The following is a 25,980-nucleotide window of genomic DNA, read 5'->3' on the forward strand; positions in this document are numbered from 1 at the left end:
TGTCCTTCCACAGAATTGAGGGTTTTATGAGAATATGAAAATATTGTGAACTGTAGAAGAGAACAGGAAGTAATTACAAATGAAGAGGATTATTCAATGACAAAAGAATGATGAAACCTTTTGATATTGAAAAATATTTAGTAATTTAGAGGGATTTTCAAGTATGTAAAAGAACATAGGACAAGACAAAACTACCAGAAAACAGAAAAGAAGACAAAGAATAGAGTGGTGCATGGACTTGCCTTGGAGTTAAAGGTAACTGTGAAAATACTTCAATTAATTTCTTTGATCTGGAGTTTTACTGAGATTCTTTGCTGCAACTGTGATATGGAACAACCTGGCAAAATATGAGACAGCATAGACCTTTTCTTTATGATGAAGAATAGATATAAGTCAACATGCTCAACTCATACTCAATTCAAACCAGTTTAGCAAAAGAGGATAGAATCAGCATCAGAGAATCATTTAGGTTGTAAAAGACCTTTAAGATCACCAGGTGCAACCCTTAACCCAGCACTGCCAAGTCCACCACTAAACCATGTCCTTCAGTGCCACATCTCCATGTCTTGTAAATGCCTCCAGGAACAGGGACTCAGCCACTTCCCTGGACAGCATCCGACCTCCTGCCTCTGCCCCTGTGAAATCTTTGGCACCAGAAGTTCTATCAGCAGAATGAATCACCTTAATGAGCACCTTTTAATGGATTTCTGCAAATCCTCTCTTTTCCAAATATTTTTAAAAGCACGGTTGTTTGAACAACTGTACAATGAACTTTTCTCTTTGAAATAATAACTAAAATGTAAGCAAGGAACAAGGACTGTCCTGAGAAATCCCTCAGCTCTTTCATCAGTGGCATAAACAGGGTGAATCTTGCCCTGCAGAGGGAACAGCAAGACAGAAGGGCTCAATGAAGACCTTCACTGACATCCCCCTCTCTGGATTTCTGAGAATGAAGAGTCTCTATGGGATGCTCAGCACCCTGTAATAGTTGATACTAGAAGCACTTTCATCTCAGTTTGACTTTACACATCTAAATCCCAAATGTAAGCTCCTACAGGTTTGGAACTTTCCTGCATGGGCTAGCATTTAGTTACCTATTTGATGAAAAAAATATGCTATTTCTGCAGAGATAAAATTTGTGTCTCCTCACTTTTGCCAAATCTTTGCTCATTCTTCTTTAGAAAGAGGCACAACATATTTATTAAAAATAGTCTATTTTCTTCATCTGTTGCTTATTTCTTCTCTATCACAGCAGTCAGAATAAGACAAGATGCTGCATTATATACTAGCAGCAGTACTGGATGTAGCTTATTGCATAGACCAGGCCATTTTGCCATTGATTCTTGTTTTGTTGTGAGGGGATCCTTTTATTTGGAGAAATCATAAGGGGACAGGAAAGGCTGATGAAACTTTAAGAGAGATCACAGGGTTTATTGAGTTGTCCACAATGACTTGATCTCTTTTTCTGGTATTTTAAAATTAATTTAGAACCCAAGAGAGGTCATAAATAGTTCAAATTACTTCTTTCAGTGCCTGCTAGCTTTCATACTGTTGAATTTTTTTTTGACATCATGTCATCCACTGCTGTAGATCTCAGGGTTCCCTTTTGAAGTTCCCCACATAGTGTGTTTTGGATTTGAGTAACCTAATTGTAACATTTGCAGGTGCTCTCATCTCACTGCCTAACTTTCTTTCCATTATTTCCATGTCTTAAATAACAAACATCATAACATGAAGCAGTGAAGCAGCCCACTTAATCATTCAGTCACAGTGGAGGACGACTATATATTTTTACTCTAGACTTTGTCATCCAGCCATTTTCACTCCATGATGAGGATTTTCCTCTCCCCCAGTGACTACTTAACTTTCTCAACAGCTGCTCCTGTGGAGAAAATTTTTGAAGTCCAAATATTATGTTGACTGATTCATTTTTCCTTTCTTTTCTAATAATTGGTTTAAAAAATAAAAAGCACAAATAAAAGAGCTAATAGAATAGTGAGGAATTAATATATTTTCCAAAAAAAGACCTGGTAACTGTGATATTAGCATTTCAGCATCTTACTTTAAATAGAGCCTCCTTCTAATTCCCAGCCTTTATTTCTTTCCATTGTGCAGAAATATACTTCACTAGATTAATCTGTAACAGCTTTCTGAAAACTTGTCACAGTACTATTCAATTCTTCACTACTGAAGAGTCTTTACCCTTCATTTGTCGATAGAGAAACTAAAACGTGGCCACATATAAATAAACGTTTATAAACTTTATCATATTATTCCAAAAACTATATTTCTTTAGTGCAAGAAGGGAGAGGTATTGTCACTTTCACAAACCACGGAGATTAAGACCATTTTATTACATTAGCATCCAAATATAACAAGCAAAGTCACTCAAATCAGAATAAAAATCCACACTCCTGGGCACTTTTTGATCTTAACCTTTCTGTATTTTTACTAGTTTTATAAACTTGGACTGAGATTTTTACAGCTAAACACTTTTCCCCCTCAAGTGTCAAACATTATCCCCACAGTTGTGGGATTCTTAAAATTCCTATCCGAATATTGCAATTTGAGATTACGTAGGGTTTTCTATCACATTCCTTAAAGAGTTAAAAGAACAATGCTCACATAAATACTTTAAAATTCTTATTCCTAAGGTGTAGAACATACCATTCACACCTTGTGGCAAGTGGAAGTAAAATTGATTTAATCCAATTTTGAGCCTCCTTTATCCTGGGCGGCTCTGCATGTCCTTACATAATTCAGTTTTCTCTTTGATAGTTGTCTCTTTGAGACAACTCTTTGACACATTTCTGTGTCTAGAAATGCTCAGCTGCCCATGAGCTCCAGCCAGGATGGCTGGGATTTGTCCAGCAGTGCCTGGCACACTTGGGAGTCCCTGCAACCTCAGGGTTTGCCTGGAAAACAGCCTAATGTCCATTTTCTTGCTTCCCTCCATAGCAGAGTTCTTCCCAGGATGGGCCTGGAACTCTTAGGGCCATGTCTGGCAGGTCTAGTGGTCTTTTCCATAGAAAAAGGGTCAGGGAACACAGGATACAGAACAGGAGAAGTTAAATGCTGTGGGCAAGGGCATCTCTTCAGCTGCCTTAATGGAAAGTCAATGCTGCAGATTATTTAAAGATCACTGTTCCCCCTCCTTGTTCATATGCCATATTCCTCTCCACTTAGACAATGAAGATCAACAAAGTCAATTTTAGTTTTATTTGTACAGCTACTTTTACTTTCAGGATCCACTGAGCTTCAGCACTTGAATTTCAATTGGTGTTGTTTATTTTAAACACCTTCATTACTGCAGTCTTTATATGTGCATATATTATGTAGCTTTTAATATTTATGACAATGAAATAGTCTTATTAAATGTGTGTTATTATTAAATACAAGAGATGCATTAATTTCAAGAAGAACTGTGAGGCAAGCTGTGTAATTACTACATTATAAAACACAATGTGAAAACATCACACTGATAGAGAAAACACATTCCAACGTGATACATAGACTTCAAACTGTGAGATGGGGCTGTTTAACTCAGAGCACAAGCACTAGGCCTTTCATGTACTGCCCAGAAAGGACTTTCATAAATATGTGTTTTGGACTAGTCATCATTTTGGCAAACCAGAGGGCTCATCCCTTGATCCCGATGCTGACAATGACATCCAGCACAAACTTGGACAAGCTACTAAATTGTCCTGAGCTCCTGCTTTTCACCATGGGTATCATGTCACAAAAGGATGTCACAGTCCTAGGTGACTGTGACATCCTTTTGTTAGAAGGTGCATCCTGTTTGTTAGAAGCTGTCCATGGAAAATTATTAAATAGAGGTACATGAATGGAGAAATACACAAGGACCTTTGCTTTCAAAGCAAATCTGAATGCTTTCTTGACTACAAATGCCCATAAAGACTTCAGAGAGTTTATCATGGAAGAGGAGGGACTTCTATAAGATTGTGTATTAGCCTGTTTTTCTAACCATTCCCTAACACTTGATGAGTGTAATTGCAATGTCGTATTCATGGATGTGTATCACTTAAAGGTGCATTGGATTTATTCTACTGAAAATTGTGAATACATTGCATTTCTCAAAATGCTGTGGTTTGTAGCCCTGGCAGTAAACAGACTTACATTTTTCCATATACTGATAGTAATATTTTTACGTGGATGCCATTGAACTGCTGTATATAATGCTGGCTTACCTTTAGATAATACATTTTAGCCCACAAAATATATAGATTAGCAAAAAGGCAACACTTCAGACAACTAGTTGGCAAACATTATCTGGTGAACAATTATGAACATGATTTATATTATGCTTTACAATTTGTATTTATTCTGTTTCCCTTCATGTTCTTCTGTTGGATTAATTTGAACTGGTTTTTTGCAGTTTCAAATTAACACTAATATTTGCATTCCTTAGACTATGTTATTCCAAAGATGCTAAGACACAAAAGTACAAGGACTTTTAGGATTACTGAGTCAAGTATCGTGGGATAATTTTCTTTGTCTTATAGATGATCATTAATGATTCATTTCTCTTTTCCCCTTGACTACTACTACTGCTAGCAACAAGGCCCATTTCTCCTGCCAACTTCTTGGTTTTCTTTTTGGTAAATACATTTTTTTCAATTTACTTTTTATTTAAAGTTAAATTCAACAATTCTTTTATCCCTGAAAGAACTTGACATTGTTAAGACTTAATTTGTACATTTTCTATATTTTATTTTTTTTCTCAATAATGCTCAATGACTAAGTATTTAGTCTTCACTTAACTATTTCCATAAAGCACAGAACTATTGTCTATCTTCATGCAACTGTTTCTTGATATCTGGGGGAACTCCTACCTCCAGGTTTATAGAAAAGCTCTTAGAGCTAAAGAAGGGACAAGAGTTCACCATGTTCCCTCAATCCTTTATCATTTATCTGGATCTTATTTAAGAATAAATGAAGAAAATTTATATTAACAAAGTAATGAACTGGTGAAACTATATTAATGAAAATTTCATCCAGGACCAAGCACACTATTTTTTATTAAATAGCTTTAAATTCATAAAGAAACATGAAGGTTCCAAAATTTAGTATAAATTACATGAATTTCCATCCTTGTAACCTCTTGGTTAGATCACTTACCAGCATTTAAAAAAAAAAAAAAACAAAAAAACCCAAACTTTTTAAACTTTTTTAGATTTTTTAACAAATCTTCAAGATCAAGGCTGTGGAAGATAAACAAAAGTCCCAAACCATACAAAAACTAAACAAAACCCAAAAAAAACCCCAAACAACCCCCACCCAAACAATCAAAAAACAAAACAAAGCCCCTATATCTATATGTTAGGAAATGTTCGCGCTCCCTTACATTCCACAGAGTTAAAACTCAATGTGCATGCTCTCATTAATGAACACTCCTAAGTATTTGTCAAATATATTTATACACATTTGCTTCAATCCACAGATTTAAAGTGTAAAGCAGCTTTAAAACTTCTGAAGTCCTCTGTAGCTCTGAAGCCATACAGAATTTTTTAGAACAAGTATTTTCAAATGTTATTACACTTAACAAAGATACTTGCATTTTCAGTATTTCCAATACCATGCTATGGACCCTAAAGATAAAAGTGACTGGAACTGAATTTATTTGAATATTTTAACACCAGCGAGGATTTTATTTATTTCTCCTTATAGTGATGTTTTCTGGTTTTTAAAGTATTTTAAGGTATTTTTGAAGATCTACTCACATTCAAAAAGCTATGAGCGAAAAATTACATAAATGAAAGCAATGTACTTAATATATTTTGAGTAATTTAACTTTCTCAGTATTACCTAATTTAATATGTGTTAACTGAACCATAGACTTACATTAGCAAACTATTTTCTTTATGCAGGGATTCTGTTTCCATGATCACTAGTTCTGAAATAAATCTTCACTCAAGACTTCACTCAGGGAGAAATTTACTATCAGGTCTTAAAATTGTAGTATGGCATATGGGGAGCTGTGTTGGAGATGCAGTATATAAAGTGCACTGACAGAAAGCAACAGTAAATTGAGGCCTGACTGCTATATTGTGGCTCTATCAAGTAGAGAGAAGAGAAACAACTGATGATGATCAGACAAGTCAGTACAATCCTCTAATGCAGCATAAAAAAAAAATTGTAAAATTACTGTAATTCTCTCCAATGAGAAATTACTATCTGGTAAATAAGGATTGTCTTTTAGATGACAGTATTGTTTATTTTTTTTTCCCTCACAAGAGTGCCTATGAATATGGTTCACTTTATGTTATGTTACTATTTGTTTAAAACAAAAGCTTTGAGGATTTCTTATATGAATATTAGTCATGGTTTCATAACCATAGCACAAGCCTGTTTTATTGGTTAGCCATTTCACTTAACAAGCAAATAACCTTGTAACGCAAAACTGAAATTTGAAAATACCTAATAATATTATTTATATCTACCATAAATATGCACATTTCCTCCTTTTATTGGCTAAAGAAATTCATGTTCATGTATAGAATAGAGAGGCAAAAATTCTCCTCAAAACAAGCTTGAATGCAAATCTTCAAGTGCTTTTTAGATGCTGAATAAGCCTGATCTCCTTCATAGAAATTGCTTAGGTTAAGATCATAGTATCTCCCAATGTAGACCTTGCTGTTTTAACAGATTCCATATTCTGCAGATGTTTTCACAGAACTTAAAAATTGGAAGCAGCTAAATTTACTTCAAGGAGATGGAAACTTATGACTTGACCAGTTTAGTGACATTTAGGGAATTAACGAGATATTCCATTAATTTGTGTCATGTGGAACTGCTATTACACTCTGAAAAGGACTAATAGACCACCATTCTGTGTCTGGAAGTGATCAGCAGCCAGTAAACTTCATTCTCTCATAATTTTAAAGGGAAAGAAGTTCTGGAACCTCAACAACTCTTCAGTGCATGGTTTGAATCAGAAATATTGCTACTTCTAGCGCCACTGCACATACTGTTCTTATTCACACAAATGTTTAGCATTCTTGATTCTAACTAGGAATTTCCCTAAATTAAGTTTTGTGGTAACAGGCTGCAAATTAATTACAGTTCATATAAAAGTTGGGGTTATCTTATTCTTTTTGATTCAGGCTTTTGGGAGTTTTATATTTCTCATTTACGCAAATGAACTGAGCAGATGCCAAGGGAAGGGCACACACATGAGTTAATTCTCCTTTATGATGACACTGTGCAGTTATAATATGGCCATAATATAATCACATTTAGTGTTTGTTGTCTTAGATTAAAATGAACTAACCAGCATCATTACTATATTGCCTGCATTAGCCAGAGTTATGGCTATCTGTATGCCTTTGTTCTGGATTATAATTTTATCTTTAGATTTATATTTTTGGTTTCCTAATTCTTAGTAGTGGGGGATAATTTTGAGATGGTTTCAATATGTCTGAAATGTGCACTACCCTCAGATACTATTTTTCATAGTTACTGCCCTCAAAATTTATATATCATAATGGGGTTTTCTGCTTATAAAATAAATAGGAATTGACCTGGGAATATGAAAACTTATTCCTAGGAGGGAATATTCTGTTTATGTACAAATACGAAACTTTGTCTGCAAATCTTTCCTTCCTTTAATATTTCACAGTTACCAAGATGCACTAATGTGGATGAAGCACAACAATGTGAAGCTACAACACCCTCACTTCCTTTCCCCATATCTTTCAAGTCCATTTTTTTCTTCCACCTTCCTGAACTCCTGTGCCTACATTCCCAGAGCCTCTATAAGTGACAATGAGCAGTGACTGCAGTTCCATTCCTTGTAGCCTCTCTCTCATTCCATGTCCAGCTTCAATTTCCTTCCATCTTTTACATCCTCTTACACTTCTTATCACACAATAATTCATCCTCCCTATTGCTTCCTTCCTCCCATACAGATACACTCTGCAGCTCTTGCTGCTTTTTTCATTCATTGGTTCAAGTACAAAGGTTTGGTTTTGCAAAAGGTAACAAAAATTATCATTCATTAACCTCTTCCTAGCTCCTCTCTGTTTGGAGCATTCATTTCTAAAAGTTATTAATATTAATTTATAAATATGAAAAAGAAAGAAAGCTTGTAATTATAAAATTACTGATAGATTTCAAAATCATATAATCTGTTTTTTTATGCTTTGCAATCTTTACTTTGAAAAATACCTGCAACATGAAAATAAGTAGGAGACTGTTGCAACTGCTTTTACAGAATTGTTTTCTGCATTTAGTAAGCTTCTTACCAATTAACAAAATATTAGCTTTCCAGAAGTTATAAGTTACTTATTTTCAGTGAAAATGTTGCAATTATCATCTCCAAGATGTCCCCTTTAAAAGCTCATTATACAAAATTCTAAAAATGAAATATTTTACCTTTGAATAGATATTGAGTGTGAGAATTTGGGGGGGGGGGAGAAATCCACAAGAAAGGTGGGTTTTAAATAATGTATTTGCCAAACTGCTATTTAAAAATTAAGTTTAACTAAGAATTTTCTTTCTTAAAATATTTTTACACTGCACCTGAATAACTTGTTATTGAAGTATTTGAGTTCAAGTTCCATCAAAAAATTCCTTACCAAGCTGGTTTTGAAGACTTTCATTAAATCTCCAATGAAGCTTCTGAGTGCAAGTCCAAGTAAATTAAAGGCCCAATCAATAAAAATTGAAATCAGCCTTGCAAATCATGTTGCCTGCTAAGAACTGTCATTAAATTAGAGTCAAATCAAATTACACAATACCAAACAACAGCCGCTCCTCACGTATGAGAAGTATCCTTGGCACAAACCTCCTCTTGCCTGGAGATGAGCACAGCCTGACCCTGGCTGCAGACTCCCAGGGTCGCCCCTTGGAGAGGATTCCCACATCCTTGGTTTCTGCCTTAGGGAGCTGTGTGGGCCCAGCCCCGTGGCCTTGAATCACAGCCCTTATCCGCTTTGGTATTCCCAGCAGCTCACACGGCTAATAAATAGTACATTCATTAGGCAGACTGCGTGTTTACTGCCACAGACCAACACTTGGACTATTTTAGCCAAAAAAAACCCCAAACTGACTCAATGCTATGCTCAATTCCTTCATTTATGGGCACGACACTGCACGACACCTTGGCGGGGTGACGATTGCAGCCCCTTCCAGTGAGAGCACCAACAACTCACGACAGCTCCCAGGTGCCCTTGGCAGGATGGTGCTGCTGGTGCTAAGGATGGAGGCAGGAGTGCCTGGCAGCATGCCCTGACAGCATTGCCCTAAAAACAGGAGGCTGAGGACAGCACTGTGCTCCCATGGCAGACAACTCCTCCCACAGTGCCAGGCCAGGGGAGGAAAGGAGTCCTATATCCCCTTGGAGCACCTGCTTGGATGGCAGCAGCATCAGTAGGAGTATCAGGTGTGCAAGCTGGGCCTGTTTTCTCTGGCTGCATTGTTTATATTGCCTTTCTTTACAACAGCCAGAAGAGAGAAATTAAGGGGCTATTATCTCATAACAGTGGCTAAGAGTGAATTGGTGCTGCATGTTTAAGTGTCAAACATACAGAAGCACAACCTAGAGGCAGCTCCAACCACTTTATATATTTAACATCCTGTCATTGGGTCAAAAAGCTGTAAAAATGCCTTTGCACCTGAGGTTTCTCTTTTAAAACTGGCCCAGATGTTGTAAATCAAGAGGATGCTGGCTCCTAAATGACCAAGATATTATGGGAAAAAAAGCAGGATTGCTTCAAAATGTTACACTAAGTATGAGTTAGGTTCTTAGACTCATCACTAAAATTTACATTTTGGTTATTCTGTTACAGCTAAAATTCAAAACCAAACTAATGATAAAAATACCTCTAAATTCTTCCTGTATCAGCTGATAAACATTTAAGAAGAGCAATAGACTTTGCAATATTTAATAATAATCACTCGCAAAAATGCCTTTATCACACAGGAATCACATACTTCACAAGTCACATCCTGAGTAAATGCTGTCTAAAGAAAAAAAACCTTTCTCAAGCAAAAACCTCCCTAGGGCAGTAGCCAAAGTGCCAGCTGTGGTACCTCAGATGGACTCAAGCCTGCAGCCTCATCTCCAAGTGTGTGTGGGCCATGAACAGCAGAGGCTGGGAATTTTCAGACACTGCCTTCCTATCCAGTGATGAGACACAAGTTCAATACATGATTTAGGTGGTCTGAGCTTAGTTATTTACAATCCACAACATGGAAATATATATATTTGGGCAGTAGAGCTGAAGAAATTAGAAGTGAATATGGTAAAATACATACTGTTGGAAAAAGCTAGCCTAAGGATCAGAAGCTAACATTTGGACAAAAAAACTTTACTTATCATAGAGCTGAACAGCTACATGGATCCACTGCTTCCTGTGCCCCAGCTCACAAAGATGTCCCTCCACCAGGACATCAGCCTCAGCAGCAGCTCTCAAACACCTTAGCTCAACATAGTATCAATCCTCCTTTATCAAAAATTCTACCCACAAATAATTCTCCTCCCAATAAAAGGCTCAGCTGACACAGGCAAATCTGCAGGTTCAAGGAACTTATAGAATAAATCCCCTCCAATTGTGCAAACTAAGTGCTCTGAGGCTTTTTGAAAAGGTGGAGATGGAAATACTCTCTGAAAGTACAAGATTTGCTGGACAAGCTGTGATATAGAATAGCAGCCAATGATTCTCACCCCAGGACATTTGAATACCAGAGGCACTTTCAAGCCATGTCTCCATCTACCATGGAATCTACTTCCTGGTCCAGACAGAACATCTTTCTTGGGTAAATTTCTAGGAAAACAGCCATTTACATGGATTTAGCATGCTCCAAATGCTATACATAGTGTAAAGTGAAGTTCTTCCAAGCAACAGTGAAGTTATCATGGTCAAGTTCCCATCTGATGGTTTCTTCCTAACATGGGAAATGAACAAATTTGTCTCAGCAAACTAATTGCAATGGCTGAGATGGAGAATTTTGGGTTTGTGTTCTTTTGTTCATTTCAGCGTAGTGCCAAGCAAATATACAAAAATATATGTATATTTGACAGTCATATAAAGATATGTATATATAACAGTCATCTTTCCTATGACATGCAAATCTGCTTTGATATTGCAGTAACCACAAGGCTGGGTTTTTGTCAGGGAAAACTGAGCTTTAGACTACTTTTATTGTCCAGGGGCTTTGAAAAATGAGAGTCACACAGAGTTTGTGCAAATTCAACCCCAGAGTCTCAAGACAGACGTACAAAGGTGATAGTAATAAACAGCTTTATTCTCCTTCCCAAGCTGAAGAGTTGTGACAGAAACGACTCATGGAGAGTATGTTTTGAGTAAACTTTGCTTTCTGCTAACCTTATAAACACAACAGCAATCCCATATTTCTTTCCAGCCACCAGGGCATTCTCAATCCATCCCTGTTGCCAGTATATTTGTAAAAGATTCTATATCCCATTGCCAGGATTATAATGAAGTCAGTAAAGGAAGAATCAAAAAATGACCAGTGGAAAAAGTGTGTGGAGACCAAAAGTAAAAGGAAGGGAGTTGCATTTCCCAGATAAACTGCACATTAACCCAGGTAAATCACTCTCAACCATGGACATAAAGTTTAGTTGAGGTGACTTATTCAGATAAAGACAATACAAGCATAATATATGTATGTTTAGCACATGCAAGAAAATACACGTGCACACCACTCCCTTTTTCCCCAGCCATGAAAGCAAAGCAGTACATAAGACTGTTGTGACTCTTAGGAAAATGGGTTAGTCTGCTGTTCTGTGTTTGTCTCTTTTCAATGAGGCTCTTGGTGCAATGGTTGGTGCATATCCATGCCAGTCTTACTCAAGCCAGAAAACCTCCAAGTACTGGTGTTTATGGGGGAGATCTTTCCATTCAAATGAAGGTTCAACAAAGCCCAGACACAGCAAAGGGATCCATGACTATTTTGCTGTAAGATCAAATACCATGCTAATCATATTTCTAAAAAAAGGGCTAAGGAGACAGAAATCCTGAATGTGAGGATGTCATTCTAGAAAACAAAAAAAGAGGCCTGATCTTAGAGTTTTTACTCAGATTTTTTAAGCATTCTTGATAAGCCTTCATAAGAGGCTTACTCTTACTGTTTCTAGAAGTGGAATGAAAGTGGAGGTGAGGGAAAGAAAGCTTCATATACATGACATATATTACAATGAATTACAGCTGAAATATCCAGAAGCCTTATGTAAAATTAAATTCTACCAAAAAGATCACTAGATCACTCTGATGTAAATATTTTTACTGTGTGAAGGCCAAAGCTAAAACAATTTAATTCCTGTGTACTGTGTAATACAAAAGCATTAGCTTTTCCAATTTCTATTTAACTGTGGTATAAAAGCAATACCCACCTTTAAACAGGTCCTGCCATATGTATTTAATGCCTGTTTTATTAAAAATATCAGAAGCTGCTCTCAATAGAATAGATAAATTAATGTCATATGAAACCACATCCAAAAGATCTGAAAAATTTCAAGTGCACTTCCAGTCCAACTTTATCAGTTAGGCAACCTATCCCAGGTCTCTTGCTGAAGAGTTTCACTAAACTAATTTTGGAGATTATAAAATGCTGTTTGTGATGTTTAAGGAACAGATTTTTGAGAAAAATCTTTTTTAGGGTTGCCTTGAAGTATTTTGACACATTCTTTACCTAAAAATCGCTAAAGAACTTCAACTGTTTTGGAAACAAGGAAGGTAAACAAAGGATGAGACCAAGTGAAACTTAGCATTTTCTTTTGCTGAGTAGAATAACAAAGCCAGAAATGTGCTCATATATTTTTGACTACTCTGTGCTATTTCAACAGCACAAAATCAATAATAACTTACTTCACCTCTTCTGCTAAACTGGATTAACAGCAGCTTTGGTACGGGGAAAGGTCTCAAAATGATTGTGACCAAAACATCCAGGTTCTGTCAGTGCTTCCAAATCATGGTTGTTAACACAGAAAAGCCCCTCTAACTCTGTTTTCTTTGAATGTGCCTCTGGACAAAGACCTGTGGGCTGCAGAAGGAAATACAAATTCTCCCCAGCTCTCTGAAGTGACTTAGCTCTTAAGACAGAGAGAACCCAGCATTGCAGTGGGTTTTTGCCATGCTGAAATTCCTTTGTTGGGAACCAGGGCTCACCATGGATCAGACTTAATCTTTACCAAGGAAATTGTGGCAAGCAGAAGGGTGCTAGGTGGGTCAGTGCCTCTGCAGCTTTTCTTTAGGACTAAACTTGTGAAACATTGAGGACGTGTCTCCCAAAGGAACAACCAGGAGTCGCAGATCCATTGGATCTCCAGATTTTCCCTGAATATCTTAATGGATATTTTTTCCAACTGCAAGAAGCAAAGTAAAGGCACAAGAATGACAATATCCTATCTTATTTACAGGAACAAACACTCTCAGATAGGCACTAGGTTGGAACCCATCCCTGTTTAGCCATAGCACAAAGTGCATTTATTTTCTACAGAAGCATCACACCAGTGTAATGCTAAGTCTACAAGGCACACTTATTATCCAACTGCACTGCAAAGATAAAATATGTAAGACTTTACTTAAAACAGACAATATGTTTTATGACTTTAAAATGAAATCACAGAAGACCTAACTCCATCCAGCTGTTCTTAATAGAGCTTTTTTCCCCCCTTTGTTTTTCATTCTCTACCTTAATCCGCTTCAAAATTACCTCACAGTCTCATTCATTTTTTACTTGTAACTTGATAACTCTTGCCAAAACTATGTATTGCACATTACAAGGTAAAAAACCTAAATTAAAGAACAGAGAAAGAAATAGAGAAAATGTATATTCATTACAGCTGGTGATGCTGCAATGAAAATTTGCATAGCAACCTGCAACCAGGCCTGATAGAATTACAAATTTATCATGCCTTTGAAGGACAGATGAAACATTCTCACATTTTCTGCATCAGTCATTTCTATTCAGTTCAGCTTAGTATAAACAATTCTCCTTATTTTGCAACTAATTGAAGAATTAATACAAAAGGATTGAACACCTGTTGCTCTGTTGGCAGAAACCAGCAATTACAATGTTTCTTTCCAGTGAACTTAAACTACAAAAGAAAAAAATTAAAATAACAAAAGAAAATGTACTTGTGATCAGAGTCTTTTTGAATCCACAGAGGATATTGCAGTTTTTATTCAGATTGTGAGTGGTCCCTGTTAGGCTTCATTGGTTGATGGAGGTCTCCCCTCTATCCTCCCATTTACCCACTGCTTCCTTAAGCATTTTCCATCAGCTCGAAGCAATTCTGATTCACTCAACCTCATCTCTCTTCTGTCCCATATACTTAAAGACAGGCTTAAAATTCAGTCTGGATCCACCTGTCATGCAGATCCTCTTTATCAATTTCCTATCACAAAAATTAATCACTGAAAATAAGTGCTGTTAAAAAGATAAACAAAATCCATTTTCATCTCCTCCTATTATTCCTTATCTAGAAAAGTGTTCAGGTAAACCTTAAGCTGGTAGGAGACAAACACAGGGACCTGTGAGCAAATGATTTTTTTAATACACAGACATGGAAAGAAAACACAACCGAAATACAATCAACCTTCAAATCCACTTAAAATAAACATTCTTAACTGTCCTTGCTGATGCAAAACATAAAACAACTAAACATTGGAAACATCTAACATCTTGTTATGTTCACCTCTAATAAAAGTAAAGTCAGAAATTCAGGGTTTCCAAATACCCTGGAAAGAGCTTGCTGGTAACTTGGCAGCTCCAGGAACAGATCCCTCACCCCTATGTGGAACAGTCACATTTCGCCCTCTCCTCATCCCATAGGAGTCTGATCTGTCCCTGACCATGGCACCACAGGGGTGTCGTGCTCCGCTCTCTTGCGGAGCCCATAAACAAACCTAAGTCACATTCCAGCAAAATTATCACTATTGCTGTCTTTTATGATAAATTATTACTGAAAAAAAAATACTCCTTTTCACTTTTTATGGAAAAGTATGTGGAAAAAGACAGTATCACTTTTTCCCAGGCATTATGGAATGAGCATCACTGTCTGGTCCAGATGCTCTGACTTTGGCAATAATGTGTGTTCCATCTCACTGGGGAGGCCTCATCCTTGAGGTCAGTTCCAGAAGTAGCCTTCACTTAAAAAACCATGGTGAATATACAGGCACAGCTCTTTTCTCTCTTGCTTCATAGCTATTTCTAGGAGTGGAAACTCTCATGCTTTTTGTCTCTTTTTGTCAGGATACCTGCTCATGGGATATATATATTAATGGACATTTCTTTGTTTTTCCAGACAGGATGAGGTAGGCTGCAGACCAGAATGAAATGGGATCATGCAAATTAAGGCATAAACTTCCACAAACCCAATTTTGTCTCCAGAGTCAGATTGCGAATTTTTTTCCCCCCACTTTGGTTCATTCTGCTATTCACTTAAAAAAAAAAAAAAAAAAAAAAAAAAAAGGCATGCAGACACACAGAGAACACCAGGATTGAGAAGAATTTTGTCTATGGCACCCATCCCATACGGGTCGAGGCACCTAGTGCTGGGATCTGACACTGGAGGCAGTTTCCAGTGTTTTGGAAACCATTTGCACAGGGAGTGTGACTTCTCCAAGTCCTGCTGAGCTAGAAAGATTAATCAAGGACCAAAACAGACAAGGGCATTTTAGGTCAGGTCAGACCCTGGCCCAACATTTGCCCTGATGTGCTGTGTAAGGACACAGGTGCTGCGACCCCAGAGTGGGGCTGGGCTGAGTCAGTGAGTCACAGGAAGGTGGGAACACAGGTGGGCCTGCAGGTCATTTGGATCTGTGCTCATTACACTGAGTTCTTCAGGCAAAAAGAAATAATATCATAAATCCAGGGAAGACCAGGATCAACTTGTGACATTGCCACTGCTATCCAAGCAGCAGCATGCAATATTTTATGGCAAGCATTTTAAGGACAAAAGAAAATATTCTTTTCCTTTTCAAAAATATATACACCTATTGAACGCCAGCAACAAAAATCAAATGTATAGGATAACCTATTCCCTGAAGAAAGAAAAAAGCATTAAGTACTTGGTATTTTCCTGAGTTTATAAATGAAAATAACTTTTAAAGCTTTCCTTTTAATGGAATTAAAATAATCATCATTCTTTCCTTAAGTGTCTGCAGTACATAGTCACAGTCCATTAAGGCAATGTGTCATCATTGTTCATAACAGGATTTAAATGAAATAATCAAGTCATCAGGACTATTTCAACATCAATAAAGCCTCAGAGTGATCATTACGTACAGCCATGAAACAATACCTTTTTGCATATTTTCCCTGATCAGATTAAAGTGGTGATGAATTCCTCGATGGCTCAAGTGTGCTCCAAGGAAAGCTAGAAGGTTGTACAGTTAACTCCCAGGGTGTAACTCTAAACCATACAACCTACTACCTCAACCCGGATGCACACAGCTTCCGACGGTGACCATAAAGTCTTCTTCATTTCTTCAGCCTTTCTTTGAAATGTGACAGCAGCCACTGGCCTACATACTTCCCATGGGGGGAGGCTTTCAACTGCAGTTATTCCCCACTTTTCAGACAATAAGGCATATTCTTAGATAGATTTTTCTACTGCAGAGGTAGAACTTCTGTTCTATCCTGTTTACATATGTATAAAGATATATATGTGTGTTGTGTGTGTATATATATGCATACATATTTGATAGGGATGATGCAAGCCCAGAACATCTCTGGAAAGAAATGAGTGTTTGGTCTTACTTTACAATAAGAATAAAATATAAATATCTTCTTTCTTTTTGAGTGCAATACCATGGAATGCATATTTAATAAAGTCAGGAAATTGTATATACTATACTCCCTCATTGGAAACCCTACAATTCCCTCACTCCTCTTTCTAAATTTAAATAAGATATTAAGCCAAAGATGCTTAAAGCAACCTATAAAAGAACAAATCCTTTAATCAGGTTGGAAGGCAATGGACAAGAGAAGAATTCCAAAATCAGTACATGGTTTTGTACTCTCATTTGGGCTTGTTGTCAAACACCACTGCAGTGGGTGCTGCGTGAAGTTTTGCCAGATCACCACACTGACACAGACCCATAGAAGCGAGCTTGTGCAGTGCGTTTCAACACAAGATCGGATCTACGGGTTTATGCCAATTGGCATCGCTGGGCGGGGTTTTCCTCTCACAGGGAGTGCAGAAGACTTTAAACAAACAAACATACCATGCGATGTGAGAAAGAGTACTCAAGAGTGAAAATATTACCATCTATTGTAAAGAAGGCTCCTCCAAGCTTAAGTGCATAAATGGTGGAGGCAACAAACAAGCCAAAGATTTGTGATTAGTTTCTATTTGAAAATGGAAGAAAAAAAAATTTTACACTTTAATGGCCATGGATTGTTTTGTCTTCAGCAGGAGCTAACGTGCTTTTGTGCACTTTGTTTTACTGAACCCCCAACTCCCAACTTGATTCTGACTGTGGTGTGCTCGGCTGCAATCAAAAACTGGACATGACATAGATGTGAACAGCACAGGTTTTCCTTTGTGTCTGAGCTCATATCATGTACTACAACTCAAAATAAAATGCACCCCACCAAATCTGGTACGCAAAAAGGCACAGTGGAGTGCTGCTCCCATACAACATTGTGAAAACTGCATAGCGATTTCTTCACATTACATTGCAACTAAAGTACTGCTTGACAATAACTTGTTGATTAGATAACAGCCACTAATCAAAGCGAAGAAGTTAATTTGTGTATTTTATTCACTAACCCTCCCATCAATGCAATTCCCTAGTAATGAGAATGTAAGGGGTAATGCAATCTTGCAAAACTTCAGGGTTAACACCTACAACAAATCCATCCTTCTTGTGACTGGCAAGCAACCCACTAAAAATTATCCCACACTGAATGTAGGATGCCCTAAACAACAGACTGAAAACGGCTCCTTTGGGGTAAAACACAGACACAATTCTATAACTTTTATACTCTAACCAAAAGCGTTGATAAATGCTGCACCTTTAAGCACAAAACCTGACACATCAGAATAAGTTGCAACAATATTAATGTGAAAGCATTTGTAAAATGCAGCCATTAGATGCAGGTACAATTTCAAAACCAGGCACCATATAAAGGTGTCTTTTGATTTGAACAGGTAACTGAAATCTGTATCAGAATAAAATTTTAATGCCTTCCTTCCACTAGTTCTCACCATAGTCCTAATTCTGCCATTGTTAGTTGGGCAAAACACCTTTCATGAGAATAAATGTTTGTCAATAGCAAAGTTTTTTTACCAAGGCAATGTTTCATTTTCTTGCAGATTTCAACATGTTCAATAACGACAGCTGAGCATTAGTGAATTACCATTTCCTTCCCTTTTCTTTTTTAATTTAGTGGATTAAATCTTGCATGTTCATACCCTCTTGCATTTTAAAATAACTTTATTTTCTAGAAAAGTCTCTTTTAAACCTGCTTTTACTTTCTATGCAACACTTCAGCATTCAGAAGGAATATTTTTATAACTGCTTTCTGCTGACACTGTAGAGAATATGTACAGACAAGCCCTCAAACTAGAACAGTTATCCTAGAAACAGGAATGCAGACTGCATATACAACTTACTGAATGATTGTAATAAGTGTTCTAAAATTGCTTTTCCAATTTTTTTACTTTTTTATTTTTGTGAATAGAAAATATATTTCACATTAAAAAAAAAAAATTGGTCACTGCATTATAATTACATAGAAACAAGTAGATATATATAGTACAAATATATTAGTAATATGACCATATTAGTAAATATATGTCTTATATATCTTATATATCTGGTAGGCCTAACCAAAGAACAAATTGTTTTGACTTTTCAATTAATTCTTAAGCTTCATGTAAACATACAGTATAAAGCTACATTTTTATGCAGTTACAGCTACACAAGCTGCAACATTCCCAACAGCAAATAATGAGAGAAAAAGTTTAATAAACATTTCTGAAATTGTACTTGTAGGCTGTCTTAATGAAATATATTTTTCAAGCTGCTTCAGATTCTTGCCAATAGCTTTATTGTATAACCAAAAAAAAAAAAAAAGAAAAAAAGGTATTTAAGAGCACTGTATTACCTTCGCTGAAATCTGGTATCATGAACTTCTTCATTTTCCTTTTTCATTTTAATTTTTCTTTCACTAAAATAAAAAAAGAGTAAAATCAGAAACAGTGAGAGAAAGATTTTGAAATACCTGCTTCATGTGAAGTGTTTTCTGAACATGAAATATACACAAAATTAGTAATTATGCTTTTAAGATATAAACCCGACACTGCTGATGCCCCTCTGCAGGGCCATGGGAAGACATGCTGTGAACATGCACGCTTTGGAAAAGGGTCTTTTTCTTTTATTATTTTCTAGCCTCTTATTCAACCTACAAATACTTAATTTCTATTAGGAATTTCAGAAGCGAAGGAGCAAACTTAACAAAAGGGAGTACTTTTTATCAAGCAGTGAACACAATGAGGTAATTAGGTACGGAACTTCAGAAAAATACAGGCATAAACTAAGTGGCTTAAATTAAGAAACATTTTCAAAAACTTATGGGGAGGGGAGGGAAATGATTTGTCTGACCAGATAGAGAAATTTGAAAAGTTATTTTAAGCTAACGCAAGCCTTGGTTTCTCAACAGGCTTAGGTATCAATGACAAACAAAACTATTCGAACAAACTATTGGGGAGGGCAGTATCACCATAAATCTAAGAAACACTTTCTGGTCCAAAATGAGTATATGGAGGTGTATGTGTCATATATATAAGGTCTCCATTCAGCAACTTCCCAGAATTCATTGCAGAACAACAAAAATATAAAGTAGCAAAACTAGCATATAATCTTAGAAATTACTCTCTACTCAATAATGTATAGAAAGTAAAGAATATGTTAAAACAGTTCTATTTCATAAAGGAATATTTATAAAGCTTTTTATTAGAGATGAAAATATCATTAAGATTTTGAAGAAAAAACAACAAATGTAAGAGTTTCTGATGAAAGAGACACTATAATATTAAAGTAATTTCTAGCCGAGAACATCTGCATTTTTAACATAAATTAAAAAGACTAGGAAAATATTAAAAAAAAATCCAAACTATATAAAACACCTATTTGACCAAGATTTTCAAAATGTGTCAGTCAGAATGAATTTTGTTGCACACTCTTCTAATTGTTTAGGAGTATGTTACAACAGACAGACAATTGCCTTAAGTGAAAGGCTCTACTAAAGCGTCATATGCTCAAAACTTACTTTAACTGTACATGCACTTATCACAACATCCCGAATGGGTATCTTAAATACTGTTTTCAGCTATTCCTGGACAAGTGCTGCCTTTCTAAATATGTTAAAATAGTTACTGTTACTGGCTGCAAACCAGGCGTGCTTCATGAATGTCCCAATAATGTGCCTTTTATTCCAGTGCTTATCACACTGATTTCTTTGTAACAGATTTAGATACAAACTGTAAGAAACTCATATTTGAATTAACTCAGTTACAACTTTAATATACAGGCTACAAGAGCGATCCTTTCCTGCAGTTTAGCACGGGTTTTTTTTTTCACTTCTTCTCTTTAGAAACTGAAAGCATGAGTCACACTGTAAAAAAAGAATTTAATTTCCTTAGCAACCAGATCTAAATACCCACAACTTTCTTAGAGATAACCAAAGCTTAGACTGAGTAAATGTAGCATTAAGGTCTTTGCATAACTCCAGTGCTTAGCTAAGACAAAATGTGCCTAACCACTTATTTCTATAGACTCTCGATTTTTTGTTTACTTTCTATCTTTAGCAGCATAAGATCAAACACCCCCAAAAAGTTAGTTTTAAAAAGTGGAAAGAGAAGACCACGTTAAAATAATACACAAGAACTCAGTTGCAGAACAACATGTTTAAAAAGGCTTAAAAAAAAGAAAAAGGAAAAAAAAGAGAAGCTATACCTGATATGAAAGGTACGTGTTCACCCAGTGCCAAATACTGCTATGTGAGCAATAGTGAAAAAACCAAGGAAACAAACAAAAAATTAATTCCATCTTTCTTTTTTCTTTCTTTTTTTTTTTTTTTTAACTTAAAGAAACAATCTCCTATGCTCATTTTGTTACACTGTTTTAAGAAGCTCTAACACGTCGTGATGCCTCTGTAGTGAAACATGCCAGATTTTTTTTTTTTGGAAGCAGGAGAGTCACTTTTTTTTCTTTACTCTTGTATGTAGGACAAACTCAGATTTGTTTCTTCTTCTTAGGGCTCCTGTTCTTTCTCGGAAGAAGACCAGGATCCCTGTCTTCTCTCTCTCTCGCTCTTCTCGGAATTCCAGGCACAAAGCACTGCGCAAAAGCTGCACCAATCCTTGCCGCAACTGCCTGCCCAGGACAAGAGGTGGGGAGAGACCAGAAAATTCACCTCACCCCTGCGCCGGTTTTTATAAATGGGGATTGCACAAATGTGCCGGAGCAAAGGGGTGAAAAGGCAGGGTGCCAGTTTGCTACACTAGGCTGCAATGATCTCATGTTCAATGCTGTCGCCCCGTTTGCCCAGTTCAAACGCCTGTTCATGAAACAGGAGGAAGGAGAAAAAAAAAAAAAAAACAACAAAAAAAAGAAAACCCAGAAAAAATAAAAATATAACAACTTTTATCCTTCAGGAGGGCTGCTCTAAACTACATGTCACCAATAAAAAAATAAAACGTGCAGTTCTAAAATGCAGTTATGAAGTAAAATTATTCTGCTTATATTTTCTTTCTTTCTTTTTTTCTATCTGGAGATAAGAAGCAGAATTTATCAGGCGTGAAAGGGACAGCCTCCTGGTGGTGTGCCAAAAAAGCCAGAATAAAGGCAAAGTTGTGCTTCAAAGCCCAATTGCTTGCTGAGTCTGGCTAAAGTCAAGTATTAAGATCCACCATTTTCTGAGCCATGTAAGAAAAGAGGAAAAAAGTCAGAACGGGCACCGCTTTCCAAGTCTCCGTTGGCACCATCACAAAATCTCAGCCGTAAGGTCACATGATGCTCTGCCAAATGTGGAGTGCATTCCCATAAACCATTCTGCTGATACTGCGAAGGCAGCTATTGTCTAGTTTATACCCAAAGTTCAGCCCACTCTTCATTGAATTAGCTGAAAAACGCATCACCTTTGGGGGTTGGGAGCCATGGAAACGTCTACCTGGCAGGCTGCCCACTTTTTCTGCCCAACAACCAGAGATGGAATTGTGCTGCCTAATGTAATGATGACGAGGAATGTGAAGAGTCGTCCAAAGTGAATCTGATTCTTGCAAAGCCTGCTTCATTTGCACAGCAAACTCTGGCTTCTTGTCATTAAAAAGGGGAGGGGGAAGGGTAGAAGAAAAAAAAAAAAAGCGCCTTTCTCCTAAATGTAGCAATTAAAGGTCTAGTAAACATGCCTAGTCTGCAACTTTCCTTCATAACATACTGAAATGGTTCCCAAAATAAAGCACTTGGTACAACACAAGTTTTCTGATTTACAGCAGCACTTGCTTCTCCCCAGATTAATGTGACATCCCCTGGACATTTTTTTTCTCCCTAAGTAAAATAAGAAAAGGAAAGGAAAAAGCCCTACACAGCAGATCTCTCATCTCTTCTTTTTACCTGTCTTTATTACCTCCTGATTTTATCTAACACAAATTATACATGCACGCGGCAATACCCACCAGTAACAGTGGGGCTGCAATATTGCTGCAATCTCCCTCAAAGCAATCTCCTGAGAAAATTGCTTGTGTTTCCAGCAACACAAAACTCTTCATCTGAGCCCTCTTATCTTCACCAGTGAGTAGGACAAGCTGGTCTGCAAGTTTGCAAACCAGCACATTTGAAACCAGTCAGCACCCTCCCTTCTTCAAAATGCATTTAAACTGGATTTTGTGAAAAGAGATACAATCAGACAGAATGTATAAATGGTGCAAGTCACCAAATAGACTAAGTAATAGACATTACTCTTCTGCTACAGACCTGAAATTTCGATTTTGCCCAGCTATTGTTCTAAAGTAAAATGTCACGGAAAATGTCACTTCCAAATGAAAATACCACATAACCTACTGAGCAACAAACACATGCTTTCCTAGCACCTGAAAACCTCATACAGAAGAATTGACCTCAGAGCTTTGTGTTGTCAACAAATGAGTTTACTGTTTCTACACCATGAACTTTAATAGCTACTGCAAAAAGTGATGTTAAAAACGTGGCAATTTCTCTGATCCTCCCATTAATAAAAATGGAGCTATAGGAGGAGCCTCCCTACCTATTAGCATGTTTCCAAATGCTCCAGGAAAGGTTGCATGCTAGAGCTAAAATATGGGAAGAAAAGGCAAACAAACTAGGAGACAACAGGCTGGAAACTGCAGTGCAAGGACAGGAAAACCCATTCCCAGAGACACTGCAGGCTATAACTCTCCAGCTCAGCTACTTTTATGCTTTGTTTTACAGTTCTTTCCAGTTTCACTTTATTTACCTGGAGGAAATTGAAGGTTCATTACCAAAGGAAGGAAGTGTGAGAAAGGGGGCTTTGAAGTAGAGGAAGATTGTTATGATGGTGGTGCAGCCCTCAGAGTGAGGTCCTGGGGCTGTCATCCATCTGGGACTGAGACAGTGCACATGGCAGCCTGGCAGCACAGGTCACACCCTGCCTTGCTCCTGGCACATCCTGGGGGCTGGCACACGGGTTTCTGGCTGACAGGTGTGCTGGGATGAGGGGAACACTCAGAGCAGCCTCTACAGATGCTGGTGGCCATGCTGGTGGGACCTAGAGGATGGGGAGAAGGCACAACTACTACAGCCCAGCAGGGGCAGGGAGCTGGGAGGAGGTGCTGAGTACAGCATGGGGTGGAAGTGACCCTGCTCCATCTGCTGAACCAGTGCACCTGGGGTCAGCCCCACTCTGGTCAACTGGTGGGAGCTGTCGGTCAGAAGAGAAACTTGCTATGGCTCCAGAAAATCATTTCTTGCCTTAGCTCACCTCTTTTCCTGCTTTGGATGTTTTCAAGGGCCAGCAGCTGGAGGACAGCCCTCTGATGCAGTGACATGGTGTAAGCTCTCTCAAATAGTCTTCCAGACTGCAATGCCATGTGCGTGGTTTGGAATCCAGAGATCCTTCCTTTTCCCTGTGAGCTAATGATGGCTGAACAGGTACCACCAGGAGGTAAGTGGAAATGCGGCTTATCACTCCAGCTACTTGCCACAAGACCTATGGCTTGGACCACAGGGCCACAAACAAACTCTGTGTGTCATTAACCCTCAGCCATAAGATCAATGCAAGAGGGCATTCTTCCATAAAGGTCTTTTAGATTTAATAACATATTTGAGATTATTTAGAACTAAATTAATTTTTCCAGACTCATAAAATACAGCCAAATGTCTTTAATTGACAGTTATGTAGAAACTGAAACTTGAGATTCAATTTATATCACTTTAGTAGTTTTCTTCTTCATTTGAGCAAAAATCAAACCAAATTTTTACTTTTTTTTTTTTTTTTCTTATAGGGCACCTGGGGCTCAAGTCTAGTTCATCCCACCTTACATTTTATCGTTAACTGTAAAAATGTTTAGGCCATAATACATCTCCAATGGAATCACCCATATGCCCAGGTGCACTTTGAACTATGGTGAAAAATAAAGGTTTCATTAGAATTTAATAGAAACCTTCAACTAAACAACAATAAATTAATATATTATTCAAATTTACTACTATTATTCAGTGGTGATACATGAAAAGGATAAGAGAACAGTCTGACTTTCAGATCTCAGAAGGATATTTGCCAATAATTACAAATAATAGATAGTCTGAACTGGGCAAATCTGAGCAGCAGTTTTTGAGGGGTGACAGGCACAGCATCCTACAGTATTTTTTATTTTCCATGAGTGGAAAACCACTTCAACACGTGGCTAGCCCTCAATAATGAGTACTGACTTCACCAATATTCAAGAAGGACTTTAAAAAGCTGTGTAAAATATCACTTGCATATGTGCCTGACAACAATTAGAGATGTAGATGAGCCTCAGAGTGCTTTGCCTATGAACTAATTCACAGGCAGCACAAAGGGAACGAAGAAGTTGTGTCTGTGGGAGTGCCTGGCCCTGTTCAAGCACAGCTGGAGGAGGCCGGGTGGAGGGAAGCTGCACAGAAACAACCTCTCCATGGGAGAACAGGGCACTGATCCTTCCTCTGCTCAGGAGGCAGCAAGAGGAAAATAAGGAGGACAGGAAACCTGGGCTGTGCTGAGGGTTTCTGGTCACAGACAAACATAGTTGTACTGTACTCAGTTCCCATCATCCCAAAATTCTCAGGTTAAAAGGCTAATCAATAGTAAAGGAAAAATCAGGGTCTTCCCTGGGCTTGACAACCCACACAAGATATGACAGAAAATCTGAAAGACAATGGGAAAGGAACACTACAATTCCCTGTAAAGGGAGAGGTATAAGGGGAATCTGTACTCTCTACATGGCTGTTCTTAAACATGAAAACAAAATTAGCAAGTTTAAAACTTTAAAACTACAAGTTGAAAATGCACCAAATGAAGAGGACATGCAAGTGATGGATATATTGCACTTTTCTGGATAACTTTAACATACTATATTGCACAGCATAACACTTTAGAACTAAAAGGTCTTGCTCTGCAGATCACATTCTCAAAGGCCCTAGTGTACAGAGGTGACAAAATTATTTGTAAAATGCATGCAAATTAAAAGTTATCATCTGCTAGCTACTTTAATTTTATCCCCAAATAGCACTATGCCTTCTGGTTTTTTCTGCCTTAAGGTTAACTGCATTGAATTAAGAGACTTAAGCAAGATGCTCTGTGGTAAGAGCCAGAGACGTCATTCCTCTTAAATTTAAGTGTAATTTTCCCATTTCTGAAATTTCCATGAACAATTTTGTTTTAAATTCCTTTTCCTCTAAACTTTTCACTGTGTTATTTGAAACTTACTTAACTTTTGGCCTTTGGCCGTATGGCTGGGTACCA

The 25,980-nt window shown here is 37.4% G+C and overlaps 1 protein-coding gene, 1 long non-coding RNA gene and 2 other non-coding genes across 34 annotated transcripts in view; 1 reads left to right on the forward strand and 3 right to left on the reverse strand.

Annotated features, from left to right (window-relative positions):
• The window catches only part of LOC140682205 (uncharacterized), a 34,133-nt gene extending 11,726 nt beyond the window's left edge, over positions 1-22,407 (forward strand). The window contains exon 3 of the long non-coding RNA XR_012053521.1: positions 21,257-22,407. This is a non-coding gene — a long non-coding RNA (uncharacterized lncRNA). The remainder of the gene's footprint in view (positions 1-21,256) is intronic.
• The window catches only part of LOC115492903 (uncharacterized), a 531,227-nt gene that overhangs the window by 227,142 nt on the left and 278,105 nt on the right, over positions 1-25,980 (reverse strand). For all 31 annotated transcript variants that reach the window (XM_072923306.1, XM_072923297.1, XM_072923299.1 and 28 more), the window contains one exon: positions 19,105-19,167. In XM_072923306.1, the coding sequence (XP_072779407.1) occupies positions 19,165-19,167 (3 nt within the window). In that variant the 3' untranslated portion in view covers positions 19,105-19,164. The remainder of the gene's footprint in view (positions 1-19,104; positions 19,168-25,980) is intronic.
• MIRLET7C-2 (microRNA let-7c-2) lies at positions 16,346-16,437 on the reverse strand. The gene has a single exon (NR_049036.1). It is a non-coding gene; the product is annotated as a microRNA let-7c-2 (primary transcript).
• On the reverse strand, positions 17,082-17,152 carry MIR99-1 (microRNA mir-99-1). The gene has a single exon (NR_049043.1). It is a non-coding gene; the product is annotated as a microRNA mir-99-1 (primary transcript).

This window comes from Taeniopygia guttata, chromosome 1 (genome assembly GCF_048771995.1).
Source record: "Taeniopygia guttata chromosome 1, bTaeGut7.mat, whole genome shotgun sequence".
NCBI lineage: Eukaryota > Metazoa > Chordata > Aves > Passeriformes > Estrildidae > Taeniopygia > Taeniopygia guttata.